Source organism: Convolutriloba macropyga, chromosome 3 (genome assembly GCF_964194025.1).
Source record: "Convolutriloba macropyga chromosome 3, txConMacr16.3, whole genome shotgun sequence".
Classification (NCBI taxonomy): Eukaryota; Metazoa; Xenacoelomorpha; order Acoela; family Convolutidae; genus Convolutriloba; species Convolutriloba macropyga.
The window spans coordinates 66,995,369-67,013,651 of record NC_134470.1 but is presented as its reverse complement, the minus strand read 5'-3'; the positions used below and the strand labels follow the sequence as shown (position 1 = coordinate 67,013,651).

General features: G+C 33.8%; 2 protein-coding genes across 3 annotated transcripts in view; one reads left to right on the top strand and one right to left on the bottom strand.

Moving 5' to 3' along the window:
• The window catches only part of LOC142336383 (uncharacterized), a 547,349-nt gene that overhangs the window by 352,988 nt on the left and 176,078 nt on the right, over window positions 1-18,283 (bottom strand). The window lies entirely within an intron of this gene.
• Window positions 1-18,283, top strand: part of LOC142336377 (calcium/calmodulin-dependent protein kinase type II delta chain-like) — a 72,100-nt gene that overhangs the window by 1,728 nt on the left and 52,089 nt on the right. For both annotated transcript variants that reach the window (XM_075385161.1, XM_075385162.1), the window contains exon 3: window positions 6,945-8,339. In XM_075385161.1, the coding sequence (XP_075241276.1) occupies window positions 8,066-8,339 (274 nt within the window). In that variant the 5' untranslated portion in view covers window positions 6,945-8,065. The remainder of the gene's footprint in view (window positions 1-6,944; window positions 8,340-18,283) is intronic.

The following is an 18,283-nucleotide window of genomic DNA, read 5'->3' as shown; positions in this document are numbered from 1 at the left end:
GCAACAACAGTTTTTGTTGAAATAACATTTTTTGAAAATATTAACTCTATGCGAACTTAGAATGAGTACATAATACGACAACGTGGTTGGATTCAATAACAGACAGACAAAAAATTGAATAAAATTGGAGAAAATCAGAAACTTTGAAAACTTGTGGCGCCAAACTAAGAGGACCTCATAACTACAAGCCAAAACCCTGCACCATAACATATCCTAAAACTTTGAAAGTCATAAAATACTTCAGGAGTTAAAATGTCTTGAAAAGGGAATGTCAATAGAACTACAAATGAAGGCAAAATTCACAAATTCTTTTAAACCCCTGAAAATAAATGATATCTTAGTGAACAGAAACGTTAGCTAAAAGTTAATCTAATTTCACTAAAAATGCGCCATACTAAAATGCTAATAAAAATTTTTCGTTGTTTTTACCACAAGCGCTAATGCCACAAGAAAATCAAAGCACTCAAGAACAAAACAATTGACTTGTTTGTCGACAAGCAGTTGTCAAAATGTTGAAATTTGCCATTATTGCGATTAACTAATAAAACAGCAATCATTTCGACAAATACTAACAAAACTAAAAAAATTCAGTAAACTTTTTTTGCAAACGAAAAGTCGATGTCAACGATAAAGCCAGCTAAAACGGTATTTAGACATCCTTAGCAACTGATGAGTCTTGTCATTAAGGAGACTCACGGATAGGACAACGAATTGAGCAATCAAAACCCGTTAACCTCAAAAGTTTGATAATTCTTAGAAAGTTTTAAAGTCATAGGAGCAACTAACGTTAAACGGAAACATTAAATTGGTTTAAATAATTCATAACATCATAGCCAGCTCAACAAGTGCCCTCAAAGTTCAAAAAATCATTTAAATATTTTGAACAAAAGTCATGAAAACCACTAACCATCAACTGACATCTAATTAGGTTCCTTTATGCCTCACTGCAACCTCTGATACTGTCTTGGATGGTACTAGGTGATAGGACAACAGAACTATTAAAAAGGGGACAAGAGTCATTTTTTTTTAGCTTTTTAAGACAAATAGTGTCAGAGTACAAAGAATGCATCGATGAGCTCAATCAATTGCAAATAGGCGTCATTGGACCACATATGTATCGTTGTAATAGCACTCAAGAGCAGAAACACTAAAACTGCACCAAATTGCATCTCACGTGAAAAATATTTGCTCTCCAAAACCTACAATTGGTTCAAATACGAACTGGAATTTGCCCTCAAATTGCCCCTTTCACTCCATTTGGAAGGTACTTGCAAAAAGTCACGCTTTAAGCCTACTCGCTTATTTTCTTTACTACTCCGGAGAGATTAAAATGACTACTCTAATTTGACTTGTAACTGACTTGAAAAAGCCGAAAAAATGTGAACCGATCTTAATAACAAGACCTCACACCAATACAATCTAAATACTTAGGATTGTAATATATAATTCCCAATAATTAATTAATTTTCTGATGGTACACGTGGAAACCAAGAAATTTTGCCTAGCATTGATAGGCATCAAGTTGTGCACAATACAGCTCAATTTAACAACTTTAACAAGATATTTTGATTTACAATATGTTAAATCACAATAAAGCGGTCCGTGGGATTTGATATGAAATTATCAACAGAACATAGCGTTAATTTATCCGCTTGAGTATGTAAAAACATACTTATAATGATAGCGACGGCTTATTTGTAGTCGGATGGATGATTGAAAGAAATTATCAGTTTATTCTGTATAATGGCATTGTCATATAACCATTGAAAATAAATCGGATTCAATGTAGAAAAAACAAATACAGAGACGGCAATCAAAGTTAGCTTTGCAGTTCTATATTAAGCGATTTTGCTGCGAATACTTTTAAGTTTCATTAACAGCAGCCCTCATATTCTCAGCCGTCTATTATAGCGCTCCTATTTTTTTTACAATTCAAAGAATTTGAATTGTATTGGGGCGCTGTGTTTTTTACAATCCAAGAATTGGATTGTATTGGTGCTCTGTCTATTTTTTTTTATTTTTGTAAGATGTTTTCACACCTTTTTTTCATGACTTTGAGCTTTCAATACGGGATAAACCGGTAAAACTCAGGGGGCATCAATTTTCATTAGAGGTCCTTGACCGCGTTTAGTAGTCCGTCAACTGCTTAGAGCGGTAAAGCTACTGGGAAGGCCGTAATTCAAGGTTAAAAGGTCGAGCCCAAAATGTTGCAATTTTTCGCGTTTTTTTGTCATTTTTCGATTTTTTTTTGTTGAACCAGTCTAAAGTCGAGGTTTGTAAAAGTTGATCAAGGTCTTTTGCATGACATATTTTTTTTATGACCATATAAGTGCTATATTTTTGGTGCTAATAACATAAACACGCATTTTTGTACTAATTTTTACAATTTTTTTCAAGGTTTTTGAAAATTTTTGTCGTTTCTTGAGTTTTTCAGTCCTAGGTGTCAAGGAATCTTTTCTAGAGTCTGATAATAGGTTACTGAATAAATTCTAGTTGTAATAGATTGGTTTTCAACATTTTAACATCACGAATTTTAGCAATTTTTGATAAAAAACTTTCAAATTTCTTTCAATTTTTTTTTCGAACTTCTTAACTTTGTTTTCATTATTGAAGCTCTTACAGCCCCAAGTGCCAAGAAACCTTATATAGAGTTTGATAATGGATTACCGAAGAATTGTTTTGGTCTTGGAACGGTTTTCAACATAGTAATATCACAAATTATAGCAATTTTCTGCTAAAGCAGTTTTTAGCAGTTTTATAGACTTTTTTAGGCTTTTCGGCCTCAATTGCCAAGAAACCGCTCCTAGGTTTTGACAATAGACTACTGCGCAGTTTTAAGTGGCAATGAAAGAGTTTTGCCACTTAAAACTGCGCTGTCTATTTTTTTTTATTTTTGTAAGATGTTTTCACACCTTTTTTTCATGACTTTGAGCTTTCAATACGGGATAAACCGGTAAAACTCAGGGGGCATCAATTTTCATTAGAGGTCCTTGACCGCGTTTAGTAGTCCGTCAACTGCTTAGAGCGGTAAAGCTACTGGGAAGGCCGTAATTCAAGGTTAAAAGGTCGAGCCCAAAATGTTGCAATTTTTCGCGTTTTTTTGTCATTTTTCGATTTTTTTTTGTTGAACCAGTCTAAAGTCGAGGTTTGTAAAAGTTGATCAAGGTCTTTTGCATGACATATTTTTTTTATGACCATATAAGTGCTATATTTTTGGTGCTAATAACATAAACACGCATTTTTGTACTAATTTTTACAATTTTTTTCAAGGTTTTTGAAAATTTTTGTCGTTTCTTGAGTTTTTCAGTCCTAGGTGTCAAGGAATCTTTTCTGGAGTCTGATAATAGGTTACTGAATAAATTCTAGTTGTAATAGATTGGTTTTCAACATTTTAACATCACGAATTTTAGCAATTTTTGATAAAAAACTTTCAAATTTCTTTCAATTTTTTTTCGAACTTCTTAACTTTGTTTTCATTATTGAAGCTCTTACAGCCCCAAGTGCCAAGAAACCTTATATAGAGTTTGATAATGGATTACCGAAGAATTGTTTTGGTCTTGGAACGGTTTTCAACATAGTAATATCACAAATTATAGCAATTTTCTGCTAAAGCAGTTTTTAGCAGTTTTATAGACTTTTTTAGGCTTTTCGGCCTCAATTGCCAAGAAACCGCTCCTAGGTTTTGACAATAGACTACTGCGCAGTTTTAAGTGGCAATGAAAGAGTTTTCATTTTTTAATGTCACTAATTTTAGCAGTTTTTTCAATCAAAACTTGCATTTTTGTGCAAGCTCTTGGAAAATTTTTCAACAACATTTTTTTCTGGCGCCATGGGTCCAGGAATCTCCCCTAGGTTTTGATAATAAGTTACTCCATAGTAGCTAGGTGTAATGGATTGGTTATAAATATTTTAATGACACTAGTTTTTGCGATTTTTTAATAAAGTTTATTATTTTAAATTTTTTGAATATGTATCATGCTTTAAGAACCAATGAATCTATTTAAGGCTTTAAATAGGGATAATATATGACCTCTGGAGACTATGAAATGGTTCTGAAGATATTATTATCACAAATTTTAGCACAATTTTGTTAAAATTTGCATTTGTTTTTAAGTTTTTAATTTTTGTCATTTTCTGATTTTAACGATCTTTACTGGCAGCAAAACTTTTTCCAGTCTTGCAGATGGATTACAAGACAGAACTCTGGAGACAACAAAATGGTTTAATTTTTTATTGCGAGATCTAGAAATTTTCTTTAAATTTTGCTCTTTTTATTATTTTAAAGCATTTGTAACATTTCTCGCGTTTATCTACTTTTAGTGGATAAATCTCGTTCAAGACTTGTGCTTTTGTTAATGGGTATATTGAACTGTATCATATTTCTCCTTCAGTGCAAAATTTTCAAGAGTTTAAGCAAGTATTATCTTTTGTTTAATTTGGGTTTTTTAGTTTTTCAACTATTTGTATGGGATTGTTCAATTGATCGGCTGGTCAGGTACAATAGTTCTCAGTTTTTCATTCAATTCTTCGGATTGTATTTCAGGACTTAACCTGCTATGTTTTTTTAAGATGTGTTCACACATTTTTCAATGACTTTGATCTTTCAAAACGGGATAAACAGGTAAAGCCCAGCGGGCATTAAGTTTCATTGGAGGCCCAAAGTGGACGTTAGTTTTTCTTCAAGTGCTTAGAGTGTTGCAGCTGCTCGGATGGCCTCAATTCAAGGTTAAAAGGTCATTTTTAGGAGTTTTTGGGCTCAAATTGCGCAATTTTTCGTGTTTTTTATGATTTTTTTGAGTTTTTTGTTTGATTAGTCTTAGGTTGAAGTTTTTAAAAATTGATGAAGGCCTTTTGTGAAACAAAATTGACTGTTATGACCATTTTAGGAGATATATGTTTTGGTATTACAAACACAAACACACAAAATGATACCAGTATTTGCAATTTTTTTCAAGTTTTTTGAAAATTTTTGTCATTTTTTGCCTTTTTCCAGCTTCAGGGGCCAGCAAATCTTTAAGGTTTGATAATAGAGCACTGTATAGTTTCTAGTAATAATGGAGTGGTTTTAAACATTTTAATGTCTCGAATTTTAGCATTTTTTTAAAATAAAATCTGCAATTTTTTTGAGGTTTCCTAATAAAGTTTGACATTTTTTGATATTTGTCCGTTCTCAAGTGCCAGGAAACCTATTCAACGGTCTGAAAAAGTTACTGCATAGTTGTTAGTTTCACTGGAGTTGTTTTCAACAATGTAACCTTTCGAATTTTGAAATTTTTCTGATAAAACTTCAGTTTTTTTTGCCTGATGAGCCAGATAACCTAAGACAGGGTTTGATAGTAGGTTATTAAATAGTTGCTAGGGGTAATTGGATGGTTTTCAACATTTTATTAGAACAAATTTCTGTTTTTTGAAATTTAAAATTTTTTAAAATTATTGCCTATCGATCTTTGAACCAATTAATTTTTTAAGGTTTGAAATTGGTTTACTGGATAGCCTCTCGAGACACTAGAATCATTTCTTAAGAAATGCTTCTGAAGATAATAATATCGCAACTTTCAGCAGCCTTTCATTGAAGTTTGCAATTGATTTCATTTTTTTAAAATATTTTTTGGTCATTTTCGAGTTATTCGATCTTCAAGGGCCAATTAGTTTTTTCAGGCCTTGCAGATATAATACTGCACCAATTTCAGAAACAAAATTTGGTTTTGAACATATTCTTGAAATAGGTATATTTAAAGGGATCAAATTTTGCCTTAGGGGTAAAAGCTTAAAAGTTTTAGCAATGATTATATATTTGTTTAGTTTGATTGTTTGTTTCTCAGTTTTTTTGTGATAATTTTTGATTTTGTTTGTTTTAGCTGGCATCGTTGATTTGATCTGCTAGTCGAGTAGAGTAATTCTAAGTTTTCTTTCAATTCTTTGAATTGTCTTTCAGGACTTGTCCTGCTATGTTTTTTACTTCGTCGAACTTTTTTTTCGCTTTACCCATTTTTTGCCGCTTTTTCGACATTTTGCGTGAAATCTTGTTGACTTCTGTAGGCTAGTTTTACTCTTCTGTCATTCTGCTCAAAGTTCTTTTAACGGCAGCTGCTCAGCAAAGCAATTCAAAATGAAGAGAGTCAGTATAAAAAATCAAATTCAGAAATAGAAACGGGATAAACCCATAAAGCCCATTTTTGGATGCCCGGTACTTGAACTTTGTTTTAGTTACTATCTATAATGCTTATTGGTATTGATACTAGACCCTGTAGCCTCTCACTGAGAGACTGGAGTATGTTCAAATACGAATTGACATCAAAATAAATTGCACTTAGAAATGTTTTTATACAAAAATCAATTTTGTTGATATTTTCTTTTCTCTCAATCCCAATAGAGTTATGGGAATCAACGGAGGCTATTTTCCGGCAATCTGCCGTCAGTTTTTTGGCCGTCAATTTGTCGGGTATGATCAAAAATTTGGCCGGAGGATAATTTGGCTGAGTATTTTGTCCCGACATCCCAAAACCTTTTTAATTTGACGTTGCATTCGGCTGTCTTTGTTTTTGAATTTTGCGATGTCACTTGAAAAAGTGTAGAAATTGTTCTGGTATCAGGAAAAAATCACTTCCGTAAATTGCGTTGCTTTCTAAACATCCACATGTGCCAATGAATTTATACGCCTCGAAGCCACCACGGGCGAGCGATAATAGACTGCCGATCGCAACGTCTCACAAGGCTTTTATGGCGACGAAGCGCTTTAGCCCTCCCGTCAAGTTTGCTGAATTGAAGTTTTCTGTTAAATTTGAATACTGAATTGACTTCAAATCCATTTTGTCAGAAAATTTCTATTTTTTGCTCTTCCATTTTTCACTTTAAGGTTTCAAAGCGAAACAATCGTACTCCAGAGAACAACTTTTGAATTGTTTGTTGTAAGTTTTTTAAGTTAATGTTTCATTTTTTTTCAGCAACTGTGGTGTGTATGCGTGAATCTCCAACTGTCATATGCCTTCTATGGTCAAGAAAACATTGAAGTTACTGACCATTGGACTTATTCGCGTGTCTGGTGTCTATACTTCGTAGCTCACCATTTTAATGAGCTTAATTCGTCTACTCGAACTACCAACGTTGTATTTAAAGTGATTAATTAAGTCACTTGGTAAGCTGTTGTGGGACTAAAAATCGCTGATAGTCAAAATTCGAGTTAATTTTTGTCACACGTTAAGGCATCGTTTGAGCTTCTGATTCACTTTTTTAAGTGGTTTTTTAATCACAACTACAGAATTCTTTCATTGCAAAGAGCAACCGGTGGAGGTAAGTTTAAAAGTTATACCCCCGGGATTTACAGTTATGCTACTTAATTACCCAGAAGAGATCTGAGTTATTACCTCAAAGCAGTGATATACTAATTTGCACATTTCTCTACAAATTGCAGCCCGAGCGTGGTAAGCAATCTGGCGCCGTTTAAAGGTGGAATTTGCACATTTCAATAGATAACATACACGCCTAGCAGTGTTTGTACAGTACAGTACAGTACGCGTGGAAATTGGTTGGCATTTTGCTTTCTCTGAATTATAAGACAAATTATTGGGCTATTTTTGGAGCAGGTTTCAATTAGTGCTGATATTTTTCATCTTAGACTGCTGAAGAAATTCAATCAGTCTGTTTTTCCTCTTTTCCTCCTTCTAATTCGGCAAGTTATCGTTTACCTACCTACCACCTATCTCCCTCTTGCAATACTCTGTCCAAATTAATTCCCGACTGGCACTATTACCAACTTGGTTATTATTAATAACCAGTAGTTATCAGCTCACATTATTAGTGTGCATCTATCTATCCACAGCCTACATATTCACAGACAACGTCGACGCCGGTTTATCTTCTTCACTTCTGCTATTTTTTTTACTTTATTTGATTATTTATTTTGTGAAATCGATTTGAAATTGCAATTATCCAAAAAAAAAATAGAATCATTTAGCTGAAATTGGTCGAAATTATTACCTGTAAATTTATAAGATAAAATTATTTCAAAGTAGTTATTGAATTTCGAGAGCGGTTATAAATACTTAAATAATTAGTTAGTCTCAAAATGTCGCCAAATATTAGCACAAAGTTTACAGATCAGTACGAGCTAAAAGAGGAGCTTGGGAAAGGTGCGTTTAGCATAGTTAGAAAATGTGTACACAAGAGCACGCAACAAGAGTACGCGGCCAAAATCATCAACACACGCAAACTCACTTCCAGAGATATCCAGAAGTTGGAGCGGGAGGCCAGGGTGTGCAGATTGTTAAATCACCCCAACATTGTCAGGCTTCACGACAACATTGCAGAGGAGAATTTTCACTACCTCGTCTTTGATTTAGGTCAGTTGATTCCCGTTTTATTGAATGGAATTTTGTGACTTCAACTTGGATAGGTCTTTGCTGTCCGAGTCATTGAACAATATAAAAGAGTTTTAAGGTTCATACTTATGGTACATATCTTGTGCCTTATCTTTCATATTCTGTTACATTTTAAACTGTTTGGCATTTTTGCTGGAATAGAATTAGCTCCTAGAATGGAATTTTAATTCTTATTTTTTCCTGTGGATGCGCACGGCGTCTGTGTGCATAACATGTCTGAATAGCAGTTTTGTGATTTGAAATTTTGTTTGTTTCAAATTTAATATTTTAAACTTTATTAACAGCCGCCGCCAGCCTCTCAACGGCTATTTAGGCTCTTCTGTTTGATCTAATTTGATTTATTTTTTTGAAAAATAAATTTGAAAAAATATTACCTCAATTTTTAGAGGATGTGGTTTAGAGGAAGTCAAATGCCGCAAGAAGATGTGAAAAAATATTGTCTGCCAAAAGTGTTTGTCTCAATTATCGAAGATAGTAATAGTACTTTCAAAATAATTTTGTTTGTTGGGAGCTAATATTAGACCTTTAGATGCACTATTTATGTCATTTTTTCCTGTCTGATGCTTTTTTAGTTTCCTTGAATTTTTATAGCATTTGGGGAATTTTTCGTTGAAATTTGTTCTTTTAGTAGTTTTGGTGATCTTTCGTTTTGAGTGATATTAATTTTGAGGTACGTTTGTCAAAGAAAATGGAGTAAATAGTTTTTCTTCACTATTTGATTGAGCGCTGTTCTTTGGATAAGGCAATCAAGAAAAGACATTTGAGATTATGCAGGGCTAGGTTCGAGGTTTTGAACTCAGAATATTTCTGAGCTACACCCATAAATTAAATTGCTCCCAGCCTGTCGTTCGAGAGCAATTCATTCGATGTTAGTCGGTTTGTTTATAATTTTCCATATGTCTCTAAAAGGAATTTAGAGCGGAACTGATCTAGATTAAGCAGGCGGTAAATTTTGCAAAAAATGTGGAATACCAAAAAATCTAATATTGTTTTTTGAAAAAAATCTGACCGTTTTTTAAGTCGTTTTTCGCTTACCTTAGTACAATTTGATTTTTTACTATCTTTTTTTTCGTTAATAGCGGCTGTCATCTTCACGCCAATTGTTATTTAGGCAATCTCGATTTTATTGTTTGTTGTACCTTTTGGTCACGTTTTCGTTTTCCAACTCACGACAATAATAAAGCCTGGGCCCTAATACTAGATATTTAGAGAATTAACGCGTTTAGAAATCGAGGTTCCTTAGAGTATGGTACTAACTGTTTTTAGAATGAACCTTTTGTTATGCAATTTAGAAGATGAATTGACAATATTTATTGAGTTTCATGAATCTAATCTCACAACATTTTGTGATACTTAAAAAAATATCATCTCTGTCTGTCTCAATTTTGCTCTTATCTTTTCCAACTGTTTCAATCACATTGTGCATTCTGCCGGCTGTGTTTGTTATTCGAGCTCCAGTTTCTCTATCGTGAGACTCCATATAGACTGTTTTGTTTAATAGCCGCACAGCGATAGCGGGGGCTATTATTGGCCATCTTTTGGTTTTTTATTTCGTCGAGATTTTTGTTAGCTCACTAGTTGTTCGAGAGCAATTCTTTCGACGTTTAGTCGGTTATGTTTAAGATTGTTGTTCGCTAGTTTAGAGGCTGAAGTCAGCTGAAGAACACTTTTTGACACTTCAATTTTTTTATTTTTTTAAGTCCCAACTGAGGCCAATGGGGTCAGCAGTGGCTGTTCTCCGACAGTCTGTCAGCTTTTTTTCTATTTTTTTTTATCGAAAATCGTGTGATAACAAGCTATTTAAAAAATTATTTACCGTTTCATCCATGACGGATAGCGCGTTATTTTCAAAAAACCAACCTTTTTTTAATATTTTTAGCTTCTCTATTGATCGTGGTAGCATACCATCCACGGTTTATCTCTGATGTGCATTTTTCTGTGGAAAGTACAGTTCTAGGCGAACGCTCTTGTTATTTTAAAAAGCCTGTTTTTTTGGAGTGGAGGTTATATAAACAGCCTAAAGATTGTCCCATATTTAGTAAACTCTTTGCTTTGAATCATGAGGCGACAATTATTAAGATTATCTCACTGGCGTCATTATAGCTGAGAAGCGTCTTTTTTTACCGGTAGTTTTTTAAAGTGTACTTAAAACAGGATGTAAAAGTCAATTACACATGTGTGTATAGGTCAAACAGCTAAAAAAGAATTGAAGAGCAAGGGAAACAGAGGGGTTTCATGTCGTTTGTTGAGAGAGAGAGAGAGAGCGAAAAAGTAGGCGTGAAAACTTTTTCGCGTAGACAGCAAAATATTTTGATCGCGTGCGGTTTTCAATTGCTCTTGAATGAAATTCATAGCAATTTTTAAAAACGTGTTATCTTTTGCAAATTTTTTGCTTGACCAGTTTGCGCTTTTCTTCTAGAACATTCTTTGACTTCCCAAGTGACTTTTTTACGCTTTCGCTCTTCATTTGTGAGTGCTCTCTATTGCTCTCACACCGAAGTAAATCTTGTTGCTGATATAAAATCGCTTTAGCATATTTATAGTAAGGGTCTCATAGCCAAGTGGGCAGAGCATCTGGTTATGTATCTGGAGGTCAACGGTTCGAAGCCCAGTGGGGTCAATTTTTTTCTACTTTCTACCCGCTTGTCGTTCGAGAGCATTTCTTCCTACATTTGTTGGTTTAATAATAGCCGCATAGCGATAGTTGGGGCTATTATTGGCCTTTTCTTGTTTTTTTATTTCGTTTTCGCCATTTTTGTTACGACCATATGACGTTACAACCACTTCAAATCTGCTTTTTGTTCGTTCGTTCATGCAATTTCAACTGAAGTGCGTGCGTGACGTCATTTTTTGCCCTTAGGGAGCGATTTTTTTGTGTCATTCGCGTAATTAAATCTTTGGTCACTTACCTCGCTCTCAAAAATGACTTCCTCGCTTCGAAAAAGACTTTTATTTACTTTTAATCAAAAAGATGAGGTCAAGTGAATGTGTGTCACTCTAATGAAGGTGATTTGAGAGCAACTAATAGAGGCAGCAATAACTTATACAGATTTGTAGTCAAAATATAACATCTCAGCCTTCAATGAAAAGGCAAATTTTTTTGGTCTGTCTTTTTACTATTTCTTTTTTGAGACTGCAGATCTACGAAGCTATTGCGTCTATTTTCTGCCAATCTGCCAGCTATGTTTATGAGACTTTTAATTATGTCAAGCTTTTCGGAAATCACGACGTGATTTGTGATAACTCACTTTTAGTCGTATGTGCTTTTTTCATTGTAGACTTTGCTAAAATTGAGTTCGCTTTTCGAACAGAGAACTGTCTATCTGGTGTGATGAGTCTAGATTTAAGAATTTCTGTTGTTAGATTGATTTTGTTGTGTATGGAATTGTTGATGTTTATCAATCGTGTTGGTTTTGTCGATCTGGTCTTGTTCATATGATTCCTGGTCTGATCAATTCAAATTCTCCCACTGGCTTTTTTTAAACTTTCACTTCTGGTTTTTTTGTGTGATGTAATTTTTCTCATTCATAATTTTAGACAGCTGAAATTAATTGCGCTTTCTAATTGGCAGCAGTTAATTGCTAAAAACGAAAAGTTTTAATTCTTACAATTAGTTTGGAAGTATTCAATACTGGTCACCAATATCTTCATTTGAAGCTTCTAAAACATCACGGGACTTTTTTCTCTGCTGTTCTAATTTTTTTGACAGATTTTTTTTATGAAGTTGGCATTTTTCAACCTAACTGAGCATTAAGTCCATTGACGAATGGAGTACCGCGTGATAATCTAATCAACTGGTTGTTATCTTACCGTTGTAGCTTTTAAATGGGATCTTTTATCTAATCTTCAGCTAATGATGATCTTTGATTTTATTAAAAGCTGGCACTATTTTTCCTACTATTTATAAAAAAACAGCAAATTTTTTCTCGATATGAGCTATTAAGTTTTTTTCATGAGCTGTAAGTGACTCAACCACGAGTTCCTGCTACTTATTCTGGAAGCCTTTAGGTTAATTTTTTGTCATTTTGTTCTGGGGATTTGTCAAGATACCTCAAATTTGAATAGAATTGCGTTTTGATCTACTTGTTTTTACTGTGCTAACTGGTCTTTTTAAGTCTATTTCTCCGTTATTTTGGGGCAATCTCGTGCAAAAACTTTAGTTCTCTTTTGTTGTTGAACAAAAATGGACCTAAGAAAAGAGTGATATTTTTTTGTTCTAACCAATTTTCGAACGAGTAAAAAAGTAAGTGCGAAAGATTTGCGCTAATCGAGGAGACTTTTTTGAGGACGAAGGGCTTTTTCAAAGCAGTCTTATGGTTTTAGTTCCCAATTTTTTGGTCATTGTTACTCAAATACCTTTAAGGTCAAAAAATGGAATAAAAAACGGAATTAACCAATAAAGCCGGTGCATCAAGATCTAATGTTTAAAGACTCAATGCATTAAATTATCAAATTAGTTTAGAGCAGGCGGCTAATGCTAATTTTTATTATTATGGCTCTTATTTTCGTAATTTAGAGGCTCAATTCACCATGTTTATCGAATCTGTGACCAAATTAGACAAGTTTGAACACTTAGGGAATCGTCAATTTTTATCTTTGTTTTTAAAACTATTTCAATCCCAACGTAGGTCAGTGCGATCAATCACAACTTGTAGATGGCAATGTGTCGGCTATGTATTATTCTTGTTTTCATATTCAATTTGTTGCAAGCAAAACTTATCTTTCATAGCTAATTGAGCTGTAACTATCTGCAATTTTTACTATTTTCGACTGTGGAAATTTTGATCTGGTGCTCGCATTTTGGTTGTTAAACTGCGTCAATTTGTTCTTGTTTGATGTTTCTTAATTAATACTCCATATCTGAAGACTTTTTTTGTAACATTAATATATTTGAGCGCGATTGTTGAAACGGAAATCTTGATAGTTTTTGTTTTTAAGATTGTTGGAGATGTTATTATGTAGGAAAAGTTTTTTTACAGATTTTGTGTATTTCATCCTAAACCATATATAGGTGTGTTTATTGCCAGCCAAATGTATTCTTTCTTCCGTATCACAAAATAACAAGACATACCAAAATTGTTTGACAGATTTTCGACCAACATTGTTTTAATGGAGTAAAATCCTTGTGCTAGTTTTGTTATGTTTATTTGCTTCTAAAGTGTTGACAGTGTTACAGCTTTAGAGCGGGATAGTTTTTGATCTTTAGAGTTTTTTTAACAACCGACTTTAGAGCTTTTTTAACAAATCTTGTGGCAGCTGTTTTAGTTCTCCTGGTCTTTCTTTGTGATTTTTTGTACTACTGTCTTTTCGTCTGACCTTTTGTCTTTTCTTCCTCAAATAGGGATAAACAGGTAAAGCTCAGAGGACATTGGGCGACTGAGCAACTATGTGAGTCTTATCTGTACTATTTTCAAAGTTTGCGAATTACCGAATTGGCTAAAGAAACATAAATGGTGTCTTGGGAAACAATGGTGTCGAGGGCGGGTCTTAATCTCAATAGTGTTGAGCTTGACCCTCCAGGGGCCATCTTTTTAAGCGGTTTAGACCCCGCTCCTCCTCCCCCCTCCAACTCCAGTACCACCTCGTTCCACCCCGAATTGTGCACGCTGGAGCACTCTCATCTATTAAGCCATCTATAATGCGACCGTTTTTCTACTAGTTTCCGCCTCTCTCAACTTTAAGCTAGCCTCCTTCCCCAGGAAACTGCTGAAGAGGCCAACCGTTCGCCAGTCGTTTAAGAGCAATTCGGTCGATGCTTGTTGGTTGTTTGTTTTTGCAGGTGACTCGAATTTTAGGTTTCCGCAGGTAAAGTGGCAATATTTCACTTTGATTAGTTTGATTCATAAAAATAATTATGAACTATATTAAAGGACGAGATTTTCGATTTTTTTCGTACTAGGTAAAAGAATCGAAAATCTCAAAGATACGTAGTCCTCTGTTTGTGCTTTATTTCTATTGCGTAATTTCATTTTTGCATTGTTGATGTTGATATTTGAAAGTTCATGTGCTTTCGGGGTATAGGGTATTAGGATTAGGCGAAAGGAATTTTTGCAGTCATTAGGCCAAAGTTGTAACTTAGTTTTTGGAATTTAGGCAAATACCAATGAAAACACTTGAAGACGATACCTTAGAATCCACTTGACGCTATAAGATACTCGAGTGTTGCTAACAAATGTCTTTACATGAAAATGAGAACAAAATTCATGTTAAATTTACTGTTTTGCGAACTTTTACATCTTTTACCCCCGATCAATAGATTTTAGCGAAGGTTACAAGGGAAGGAGTTGAAAGTTATGAAATAAGTCCTTCTTATTATTAATAGTTATGGGGCGCTGAAAAATCTGAGAAAATTGTTGACCTAATGGGGATGGGTCTACAAATGCTCAGTTTTTGAAAAAAAATGTTTGGACGGTTTTATCTTTTTATCCTCTAAAGACAGATGTTGGGGACACTTTAATACTTTAAATGAGGTCATTTAAATTTTGAAGTACCGCTTTTGACTGATTTGATTGATTTCCGCTTAATGTCCACAAAACTACAGTTCAAAGTTTTTGCTTATTGGCTACAAAAATTACATTCGCCTAATCCAGCTTTCGCCTGATATCCTACCCCCGTGTTTTCGCTAGTTTTTAATGGTCGTACTTTGTTTTGTTTCATTTGGTGAGTATTAAGTTCAAATTTTTTACATTGTAAACTTTAAGATAAAAGTACAAGTCCGGGCGTTTTGGACCTGGTGAGGGGATCTATAAACAGCTTTATTGTTCTTAATGCAGGGCGCTATTTCTGAGGTGCTGCTTATGGCTCTCGCACATGCTTTATTGCAATTGTGTTAGTTATTTTACATACTTGAAAACAATGATCGTTCATCACGTCAACTTTAATGTTTTGAAACATTTACTTTTATTCCGATCATTGCGCATTAAAATTAAACGTGGCGGTTGTAAGAACTTGTGGCCTTATTTCGGTTACAGTTTGCTATTGTCGGTTTTCCCGGTTCTTGTGCTTATCGAAATTGCTCTTATTCCCAATTTTAATGTCTTTGCCAGCATATGTTCTCTTGTTGCAATGGCACTGCTTTTTTGGCGAAGATTTGCTCTCAAACTTAGTTAATTGTATTTTTTTTGTTTTTCAAGACTTAAAGATAAGTAATGGTGTTTCTACGACCTATGAGTTTCTAAGACTTAAAATGTTTTTGGTTATCTCTCATTTTCTCAACGCGAGCTCATTTTTTTTACAACGGCAGCTTTGATTTTACTGTTTTCAAAATTCTGCATTAAAAATTAGATTGTTTGGGTTTCTAATTTCCAGAAATTGAAAATATTGGCATGGTAGTTTCTGTTTTTTTTCTGGCTGTAGTATTCTTTTTAGGGTTTAGTGCGGGTCGTCAGATCAGCGCTCGTCACATCTGACCGTCACTTGCCTCCACTCCAATTAGCTTCCACTATCTATCCTGACATCTTGTTTCATGAGCATTGGTTTTACTTCAAATCTGCGATTGTTTATTTTTGTTCAGTCTTTGTAAGATTTTGATCTGTGCCTTTGGTAGTTGCTTGTATCAGAATATTTTTGACTGAACTCGAGTAAAAGTAAATTTCTTAGACCCGTTTCTGGTACTCTACTGTTATGCTGTTTATTTCGATCCAAAACGTTTGGAACACTTGTTTTGATACACTCTTTTTTTTCGACTCGAAGAGGAGTACTGGTGGAGCGTCTTTTTACCCATATTTAGTGGAGTGTTTTTAAAACAGTATATAAATTTCACTGCCGCACGTGAAAACTAATAGAAAGACGAGAGAGCAATTTTCTGTCCATTCCGCGTCTTTGAGTGAGAACAATAAAAGTAGGTGCAAAAAATTTTTCATCGCGTGCGGCTTTTTTGAAGCTCTTTTTAAAGATTTTACTATACTTTTTGGGTAAAGTGGTTTTTCTAAACCATTTAAGTATTGACAAGTGACGTGGAGAGCATTTCTGACCATCTCAACCATATATTAGAGTTGTATATGCATCTTAGACTTATATTTGCAACCTTGAGCTATTGTTTATGTCTCCGTAATATAGACAGTTTTGTTAAGCGGTTTTTAATGTTTGGGGTAATTGTTTTTAGTTGAAATTTATTGCTTATTTTTCTATTGTTTCTGTCAAATTCTTGTCTTTTCTGGCTTTAAGAATAATTTCGTTATTTAATTGTTTAATCAGGGTAGTTTGCAGAGTTAGTCTTACGAAGTGCAAAAAAATTAAAGTTTTGATAGCACACATTTTCATCAATTAAATTCAACATTTCGTTTTGTAGTTTTTAATTCTTGCTCATTTTGTAAGTGTTTTCTGGTAAGTTCGGATGTCATGTGGCTGCTCAACAAATAATCAGGATCTGTTTTTCAATGTATGTTGGGAAAGGTTATTGAGACGTTGAAATTTTTTGAGAGTATTTTGAAAAAATTTCCGAGGTTTTTCTTTATTTCCTTTTTCTTTTTGATCGCTTTTCGTCTTTTTCTGAGCTTTTCTTGCTTATGGTTTACCTCCATTTTAATTTCATTTGTTCAACACAATTATTTTTTGCCTGAAAATCTATTCTAAACTTTCTATTGGAGTCGAAACTTATAAAAAGTTTTATGTTTTGATAATTTGCTTTTTCGTAATTTTTTTTCTATTTGTTTTTCAATATGAATAGAATAGTTAGGTTAAGTTTTTTTCAGTTAGTAAATGGCTATAGTCTAAGTAAAATTTTACTTCGAATGGATTCCGGTGTCTTACGGCTATGTTTTTTTTAAATATGTTCACATTTTTTTCAGCTTGTTAACGCCATTTGGAAGTGGTGATTCTAATCACTCTGGAGTAGTAAAGATAGCGAAAACGAATAAGTTTGTAGCGTGATATTTAAAAAAAAATCTTTAAGGTTTAGTGAGAAATGGGTATTTGAACGCGGCTTTTGAAATCAAAATTATCAAATTTATTCTGACTTCTGTTTTTAGTGTTTCTTACTTAACGCCTTTGATATATTATAGGCATGTCTTCTAAAAAAGTCTTTTTGCAATCGCTTGATTTCATCAATGGACAACTGGTGTTTTTAGAGACTTAGACGCTATTTGCTGTCATGAAATTGCAGTGAATATTTGACTTTCTTAGTTTTTTTTCACTAATAAATCTGCTGTCATGTTATTCTTTTTTCCTTAATGTCAGGTCTCATTGGTCTCAAAAATAATGCTTTCTATGACTTTGACAGTAATTGATGTAAACTTTGAATTTTTCGGGTTTTTTTGTTTAATAGCCGCACAGCGATAGCTGGGGCTATTATTGGCCTTCTCTTGGTTTTTTTTTTTATTTCGTCGTCATGATTTTTGTTACGACCATATGACGTCACAGCCACTTTTTGTTCATTCGTTCATGCAATTTGAACTGAATTGCATGTGTGACGTCATTTTTCGCTCTTAGTGGAGCGAGTTTTTTTGTTCATGTGCGTGATTAAATTTTTGGTCACACTTGACTTACCTCACTCTCAAAAATGACTTCCTCACTTTGAAATTGACTTTTATTTACTTTAATTCAAAGAGAAGGTCAAATGGGTGTGTGTCACTCTAAATGAAGGTTATTTGAGATCAGCTAATAGAGGCAGCAATAATTTTTACAGATTTTTAATCAAAATATAACAGATCAGCCTTCAATGAAAAGACGAATTTTTTTGGTCTGTCTTTTTTACTGTTTTTTTTTAGACTGCCGGTCTACAAATCTATTGCGGCTATTTTCTGGCAATCTGCCAGCTATGTTCATTTTTGTTGCTTAACTCTTAGTCTAATTAATTATAGGTCTCTTCGGCTGCTAAGTGCGCTCAAATTATTAATTGTGCTTAAACAATGTTTGTAGCAATTATATTAGTCATGTTCGTCTTTTTAATGCAGGTTTTTGCTTGA